Source organism: Triturus cristatus, chromosome 6 (assembly GCF_964204655.1).
Source record: "Triturus cristatus chromosome 6, aTriCri1.1, whole genome shotgun sequence".
NCBI classification, from domain to species: Eukaryota; Metazoa; Chordata; class Amphibia; order Caudata; family Salamandridae; genus Triturus; species Triturus cristatus.
In genome coordinates this window covers 379,794,081-379,803,096 of record NC_140589.1, presented here as the reverse complement: position 1 = coordinate 379,803,096, position 9,016 = coordinate 379,794,081, and the positions used below count along the sequence as shown (strand labels likewise).

At 42.3% G+C, this 9,016-nt stretch overlaps 1 protein-coding gene across 1 annotated transcript in view; it reads right to left on the bottom strand.

Moving 5' to 3' along the window:
* Window positions 1-718: 718 nt before the first annotated feature.
* The window catches only part of EIPR1 (EARP complex and GARP complex interacting protein 1), a 689,682-nt gene continuing 681,384 nt past the window's right edge, over window positions 719-9,016 (bottom strand). The window contains exons 8-9 of the mRNA XM_085610774.1: window positions 4,041-4,208; window positions 719-1,423 (exon numbers count right to left, since the gene is read on the bottom strand). Of these exons, the coding sequence (XP_085466900.1) occupies window positions 1,249-1,423; window positions 4,041-4,208 (343 nt within the window). The 3' untranslated portion in view covers window positions 719-1,248. The remainder of the gene's footprint in view (window positions 1,424-4,040; window positions 4,209-9,016) is intronic.

The following is a 9,016-nucleotide window of genomic DNA, read 5'->3' as shown; positions in this document are numbered from 1 at the left end:
TGAGCAAACAATTTATTACATTGAATCTATTCAAAAGCGAGCTGTTGGTGGTGAGTAAATAAGCCTGTTCATGGTCGGCCCGATGTACTGGACATTGCGCCTATACTTGTTACAGTGGTAAAGAACTTAGACATTCATACATGCACACAACACTAACTTTAGCGCTTCTAGTGGCACTCAAGGTCAGAACTTTTTTTTTTTATCTTAACTCTTTAAAGGAAGATCTTACCTGGAGCAGCCTAAGGAAAGTCAGGCTTCATTTGCCCTGGTCGGATTCAGGATGCACAATGCAAATGCCATTCAATATGGCCTTTTAATCTTCAAGTTAATGTGGCTTAGGCAACTTCAGAATGCGGCACTATGAACTGTTTGTGTGGCAGCTGTCGACATCTTGTTGGGTCAACTTTGACTGTCCTTGAAGAAGTATCAGGTTTAGGATTCTTTGGCTGGTACTCTGATCTTCATATGATCAACGGGGTCTTTTGTGGGGAACGCTTCAATCCTCCACAGCAAGTCTAATTAAAGCTCAGGGTTTGCATCAAGCCTGGGCTACAGATTGCACTTTTCCAGTACACGCCCTCTGCATCTCACTACCCACTGAGCTGAGAAGTACTTTCAGTCTCACTCACTACCTTTCAACAACTGAAAACCTGCTTTCTATTTGTAGTTCATTAACCAGTGAATGTGTGGTCGTTAATTGTGTCAGCAAAATGAGAAATAGGATGGTAAAAGCACTTTAATATTTCAAACATAAAATGAAACACAAACTTATAAGAATGCCAAATTTGTGTATGGCTCATGCTACCACAGATGTTCCCTTTCATAGCACTGCAATCAGCAGACATCATTATTACCCCTCTCAATAGTACTCAGTCCATAGACTGTATACCGTTGAAAGGCAGAGTCCTGCTCTGCTGGGATCTGAGCCTTTGACTTGCTGATCTGTGTGAGCTCTTAATTGACTGAGTTCTCTCACCTAGTAACTGGCTGTGAAAACTACAATGTTGGTTCACACTGGATACTGTGAACCATATGTTTGTTGTTTTATGATGAAAACAAATGTACTATACAAATATTGTGTTCCGTGAGTATACATAGTTATAGTTACGAAAACACCACTTTATTCACATTTGATAACTTATTTCTATTTTCAATGTTAATTGCTACAATGCAAGATAAAAATAAACCAAGGGACCCACGTCTCAAGTAAAGTTTTGCAAATGTATGAATGAAATCGACATACACAGATTATAATAATATATGATATTTGAGTGCTCTTGGTACTCTATTGATAACGAGTCTTCCATCATAACTTAAAGAGGCAAAGAGCCAAGGGTCTGCAGATGACCATTCAACCGCATAGACACTGTCTTCATGCTCTTCATAGGTGGCTATAATACTGTCCTGAAGGGGCTCTTTGGTCCTAGAGAGACAAAAAATAAAAGTTAAGGATTAATAAAACCAGTTAGTATGGGATTCATTGGTATTGGCAATTGAAAAAAACAAGCACACTCTGTAAAGAGTCTAACTAAAAACCCTCAATCAGTAGATTCCAGTGAAAAAAATAAACTTGTTGACCATTTAAACCACTTATGTATGAGCTTACAATCCGGGAATTCGATTTTTCCATTATCACTACAATGGCTGGCTACAAAGTCCAGTTTTAGGATGCCTTCCTACGGAAAACTAGGTGCAGCTAAATTGAAGAGCTGGTCTAATGTAACCTTATTGACTCATACAAAGTGTACTTATTTCAGGGTCAATTATGGATGGATGTGCCAAACACACCTTTGGTCATACACCAGTACTGGACGATTAATGTTCACGTTTATATATTTTAATGTGACAAGTAACCGCACATTTGCCTCGAAACCAAAATGTGCTCCCACCTCTGCAGAATCGGCCCCCTAATTTGGTTGCTGGATAGTATCCTTCCCTCTACAGCTTGCTTTTGCATATTGCCAAACATGTATCTTATTCCTTAACTAAATCGCGTCACCCAATTCACAACGACCCCATCCTCCAAACAGCTACACCTTCTCACTACTGTTTGATGACTTATTTATTTATTACTCTATGACAACCTGCACCTTTAGATTTATATTCCTCACTCTTCTTGCGACCCCGGCAACGTTTGCATCCCAGTCATCCTGTCCAACAGGGCTGCACTGAGGAACCACATTTGGCCCTAGCAAAAATGCTCAAGGCAGCCATGTTACTTTCTTCTCCACCCGCAATCTCTCTTTCAAACTCTCTCATTCTCTCCTCCCTCAATGATTGCTTCCTCTCGCCCCCACCTCTCTCATTCCTGAGGCCTGCCTGTGCCTGCTGTACCTAACCTCGGGGAGCTGGAGACAAGACAGAGGCAGCAGGAGTAGCCCTCGTTCACGGCCCACCTGCTGAGTAGTACTGGCACTGATCTATCAAATGCATGGTGGCTCTGCTGGGATGGGTAGGTACTTTACTATTAAATTATGGCAACCCTGTAGTTGCTGAGGTGTGTTGGCATGGTCTCTTAAATGGCATTGCTCTGGACAGCAGCCATGCTGCAGAATGGTGCTAATGTTCAAAGTACGGATGCCTTGTTCAGTGGTGTTGGTAATGTCCATTAAACGTATGGCAACCCTCCAGAGGTTTAATGGTATCGCCCATGAAAGAAAAGCAGCCCTGCTGAATTGAAATACACTGCCTCTGTTCTGGTGGCGACTTGATGGGTTCCAGAAGTATATTTCAACTAGCACAAAATATCACTCGTTTTTATTATAATTTAATATCGGCTAATAACATTGAATTACTTTGACAATAGTATCACTAAAGATATGCTATATAGTAAATTGCAATCTCAGTTTAAAAAATGTAACCATCGATTTAGCTAATCAATTTTTCAAAAAAGAGAAAAGCAGGACTGGTGTTATGGGAATGAGATTTGCAGGATGCACACTTCTTGCTGCTTTCCTTGTCAGGAACGTGGCGGGATCTGTGGCTGACAAACCCTTCAGAACATATTTCACCATTGAGGGTCTTGCAAAAAATAAACCCAAATTGTGGACCTGAACATTTTGTAAATACACAGATCTGTTAAATGAATCTGAGCATAAGCAAAACATATCTTTTGCCATCTGTGCTAGTTGCCCCCTTACGATGTAAACCACAGACATTCAATGGTAAATATTTCTGTGACGGTAGAAGTAGTGAAAACAACTCCTTACAAACACAGGAGCAGATGTACAAACCATTTTTATGGCCGCGGAAATGCTCAATTCAGAGTTTGCAACCTCAAAAATGCTATTTGCGATGTACTAAACCCATTTTATTATTCAGTAACTTTTTTCTCACTCCTAAAATAGGTTTAGAAATGGATAAGGAATGGCTATTTGGAAGGTTTGTAGGTGTCCCTCCCTACCCATATATATAATTGGCTTATGACCGAATCAGCGGCAGTAAACCATTGAAAAGGTACTGACCCCAAAGTCGGGGTGGTAGCCCATTCGCAAAACAGAAAGGGCTAACTCTGGGACTCATTCCACTTTGTGATAGTTAAAAAAAAAGTTTGTTCAGGAGGAGGCAGTGGTTGAGGGGTAAGAAGTTTAAAACTTTTGTTTAAAAACCAATACTTTTTCTCTTAAGGAAAATGGGCTGCAATTCAAAAACAATATTTTAAAAGTAATCACAGACTTGCTAGTCTACTGACCCCCGCAGGTCACCATCCCTGCGATGGCCTCCTGCTTTGCAAGTTGTTACCCGAGGTAGATCATACTGAGATCCATTATGATTCAAAATGTTGTGAACCAATCTATTAGTGCAGAGGTTGGCTCAGAAAAGTCCACACTGGTTGTAAAATTACTGTTTGCAATTTGCAGCTATTAATTTGCAACCAATATCTCGTACGTTTGGTCCTATCATCTGCTGTCAAACTATGTTGAACAGTATTGTTTGTGTTTACCTTCAGATTACTTCAAATAAACAACAAATGTTAAAATGCCAACAAATAAACATTGACAGGTTTTTTTCAATTGAACATTTTAAAATGAATGTCATACTTCTCCTCTTGGTGATGATCCTCTTGGTCACTAAGATCTTCTTCATCTACCAGATGCCCAAAAGGTTCAGATGAAATAGAAACCATGTTTGAAAGAATTACTCTACTGTCACTGCTGCCCGTGAGGACCAACTGGTCATGGGAATGGTTGTACCGGACACTCCAAACCCTAAATTGCAAAAATAACAAAATTTCTCAGCATTTATATTTTTATTTGCAAGGCAAACAAGTTACTTACTTTTGGCAACACTCTTTGTGGTGATACACTAGCTTAGAGCACATTCCACACCTTATAAATATCCCCAGGCACAAGATTGGATCCAAAAACTCAAAAAGCATGCGCGAATAAGCGCCACCCATGCACAATGATGTCAATTTATTTTGGAAGCGTGTCTGTGCCCTCATACACATCGCAAAAAGAACAATTGATGGAGAGCATGCAGAACAATGTCATACATTCACCCCAGTACAGAGATCTGGGCCTAAATCCATCGTTTTTTTGCTCACCATGCCATTCCAGTTTGAACCCAGCCATATGCAAATCAGTCTTGACCCTGTACCCAATGAAACAGTCCAGCCCGAACTGCCAGGCCAGTTCGGTCTGGACTGTTCCCATGAGGCACAGGGTCAAGACTGATTTGTATATGGCTGGATTTAAACTCGGGTGGCATGGTGAGCAAAAGAACGATGGATTAAACTCCGATCTATTGACTGGGGCTGAATGTTTGATTTGCTCTGCATTCCGTCCTTCATCTGTGTCTTTTGCTTTCTCATACACATAGAGCAAAGCAGATTCCTAAATTGGGACTTTTTTAGGTGGAAACTATTCCAAGAAAAGGAAAGGTGGGAGGGCTGCGAGCAATCTATGGTTAGAGTATCCACCAGAAAGAGCATTACTGAAGTTAAGTTCTTCTAATGGATACTGTTAACCACAGATTCTTCAACTTGTGAATAGATACCAAAGTAGTATCTCCTGAGGAAGCGTGTCTGTGGAGTAGCTAAGATCAAAAAGTCCTGAAGGACCAATGGGCTAAATACCCACCTCAATGGACCCGACTATCAAGGCAATAGAGCTACATGTGCACTGATGCCCACGTAGCAGCCTGGCAGATATCCAGGCCTGGCACTCCATGTGCCAACACAGTGGTAGCAGCTTTCCATCTGGTGGAAAGAGCCCTCCGTTCTGGACGCTCCTTCTTAGTCGATGCGCAGTAGATCTTAATTCAGAGGACTAGCCATTTCTGCACCGCCTTCCCCATCTTGGCCCTACAATGGTCTGATCGTCCACTCAATGTTCCTTGGTGCGATTGGTGTAAAAGCTCAGCACTCCTTTGGGTCCAAACAATTGAGCCTTTCCTCTTCTTTAAAGAGATGAGGTGCAGCAAAGAATGTCGGAAGAGTAATGGCTTGGCCGACATTGAAAGGCATCACAACCTTCGACAGGAATGCAGCTTGAGTTCTTAACATCAGTTTGTCTGGAAAAATAATGGCGTAAAGCAGCTTGACCAAGAGGACCTTAAGCTCACTCACATAATGAGTTGATGATGTTGCAGCCCAAAAGACAGGTTGGTGGGTCAGCGTGGGGACAACTGTGCAGTGGCTCAAATGCAGTAAACATGAAGAAAAAGAGAACCAAATTTAAGTCCCACTGTGGTGTCACAGTATAAAGGCAGTCAGGGCCAACAAGTAACCTTTCACAGTGCCCACTGCAGGTCTCTGCTGAGTCAAAGACAAAAGAAATAACCAGACATTCATCAATTTGGCCTGCAATGGGTCCGTCTAGTGGTGCCACACCAAGCCACATACTTATCCCAGTGCCCGGTGTACACAGATTTTGTGGAAGGACACCTGGCTGCCAGGTTACATCAATGACCTCTGAAAAACTGCTGCTCAATTTCCATGCATGGAGGAGCAGGTTGTGCAGGCCAGCGTGCAAGACCCTGGCCTGCTGCTGCAACAGAAGGTTCTGCTAACATGGCAGCCTGATTGGAGGACAGATGCTCTGGCTCAGAAGTTCTGGGAACTACATGGTCCAATCCAGAGCCTCTAAAATTACTTGGGCAAATTGTTCTTGATCTTCTTCTGATCTCAGAGCAGGAGAGGTAGCAGTGGAAAGACATACAGGAGATCCATGGTCCCCTTTATGCGGAATGCGTCTCTGAGAGAAAGCTATCTAGGGAACTCCACTGAACAATAGGATTGAGACTGCGCATTTTCGTCAGTGGTAATAAGATCGAGGCAGAGTTCTCCCCACTGCTTAAAGATACTCTAATACAACTCTGGGTGCAACTTTGTGATCCTCTAGGTATCATCGGCTGAGTTTTTCCACCCAGCCATATAAAGATCCTGCCAGGTGGTGTATGATCAGGGAAATGCCTTGACGATTCAGTCAGTTCCAGAGGTGCAGACCCGCCTGGCACAGGACCTCCCAAACTGCTTGTTGCAGTACCTACCACATGGTGGTGGTGTTGTCCATGAGAACATGCACCATTCTTCCCTTGATAGTTGGCAGGAAGACCTTGAACGCTAAGCGTATTGCTAAAAAATCTAGCAAACTGATGTGGAGGGAGATCTCCCTCGGAGACTTGAGTCCTCTGACCTCCAACTCTCCCAGATGGCCTCCCCAACCCAGTAGTGACGTGTTTCCCTACATCTGAACTCTCTGTCAGAGAAAGAGGTGTTAGGGTTCACACTGTTGGTGGATGCCTGCACCACCAGACTCTCAGGAGGTGGATGCTGGGTTAACACATATGAGTCATCTGAAGCTGATCTTTGGTGGTGTGCAACCTGTCAGTTGACCAGAGGGCAAGAACCTGGAATTACCTACATGCACAAAAGTTAATGCAGTATCTACGTGCAACTGCACGGTAATAGTATGTTTTCTGAGTCAGAGCCATTGAGCATCATCTGCACCATGTGAGGATGTGGGTATGGTCTCAATTGAGACAAATTCACCTAAGTTGTATACCACGATATGTTGTGGATCCTCCTCCAGCACCAATGGTATTAGTGCCAACATCAATGTGAAAAGGACTGATTACGATTTTGGAGCCAGAATTGAAGTTGGCACTGTTGCAGATCAAGCAAAGACGGATCTGTCAGCGGCAACCCGAATCCAGGCACCTGTATATCTTTTGCATTCAAAAGAGCACCAGGGGAAATCAAAGATGCGCAGCAATGCCATTCTAAAGGGTTTGACCTATCGTGACATCGGTGAAGAACCTGGAAATTCGGGTTCATTGGGACCAAGGTTGGAATCAGCACCTCGTCGAAAGGAAGTTAGACATGGACCCATGTTGACACACTTGTGCCTTCTCTTGAGAACAAAAGAGGTGGAAGGGGATAGAGTACTGCTTGGACTTCTTGTGTTACTTTTTGGACTTTGACTGCAAACGAGATCTGCAGCAGAAAGGATTTCGGGAGCAGGAGCAAGACAGGGAGTAGGACCTGCATGGAGCCTTACATTATTTTGTCATGTAAAGCTTCACTTCAAGTTCTCAGAAGGCTTTCGGATTTTTCTGGTTGCAATGGTCGCAGGCCTTGGAGTCATGCACCAAACCCAAACACAAATGGCTCATCTCATGGGGATCTGTCAAAGAGATATGTTTGCAACACTCTAAACCTTGTAGTCCTAGGGGTGACATGCTCCATTGCAAAATGGAAGAATTTAAAAGAGAAAATCTCTTGAGTGAAGAAAAGGAGTACAGCTACATATCCGTGTCTGAAGGCATAGACAGGAAGGAACTGAGGTCAGTGTGCGTAGGCGGATCTTATATGCAGCTCTGGTCGTCACGTCCAGAGTGGAACAAAGCTGGTGAACAGTTGCATGTAGCCTCTTATCTATGAAGAGGAGCATCGCTTTTTGAGTTAACCGATTCTGTCTGGCACATGGATATATTCACATCCTGAGGCATAGGTAGTTAGAGGCATCCATCAGAAACAAAACACATTGATAGAGCATCCACATTGTGCAATTGGGTAGGGTGTAGAGACACATGTCCTTTGGCTACCAACAAGTAGGCCCTAACTTGAGAAAATCAATGAAACATTTAAAATAAATAACCACAGTGATGCACCTATGGAACGATAAAAAGGAAGAGAGAGATTCAAACATTATAAGCATAGACAAACAATGTAGGATGGTGAAAAAAGGAGCTGGGGTGAAGGCAACGGAATGATGAGAACATACAACAGGAGAACATAAATACATGTACTTTTTTCTTACGATGTATAAGCATTTCCCACAAACGCAAACAAACAAACAAGTCTTTCTGTCTTTAGATCAATGAATCAATAGGCAGCATCTTCCTAAGCCGCACAACTCTCATATTTGTATTTCCTGTCTAAGATGTTTCCTGGCTTGTTAGGTATTTGAACATTTAGTGAAGGCACTAGTGTCTATTAGCCATATGTACAATAAAGACTATTTTACTAACACCATTTTCATAACGTTCTGTATGTGGAAACGGTAACCACCAGGCAAACTAAATGCAGCCCACGTTAACGTACAGTCAAGTAGACTTTTAAGTTATATTACTTCGTTTACAACCATTGTAAGCATCTACAGGCACCATGTTTGAACCCAAATCAAACAAGAACTATTAAACATAAATTGGACCGAAAACATTTATACTATATAGGTTTGTTACTGTTTTAAATATTCAGGTAGTACTGCACTTCAACTAAAAGAATAACACTTACATAGGTATACAACACTTACATTCCTTTGAATTTACATAATCACAGATTGTAGTATTAATTTTGTCAATATTATATAAAGATAATAGTGCCCCCATTCTAGAATGTATTCATCCCAAATAACAGTGAGCGCCAGAAAAACTTCAAGACCCAAACCTGTGCCAGTCAACAGTTGTTAGACCTATTGCTGATCTTGTTTTGTTGGCTGTGCACTTTCCCACTGCTAAAGTGTAGTGCTCTCTCCATTAAACAAGGCAAAATTCACTTACACCAAATTTG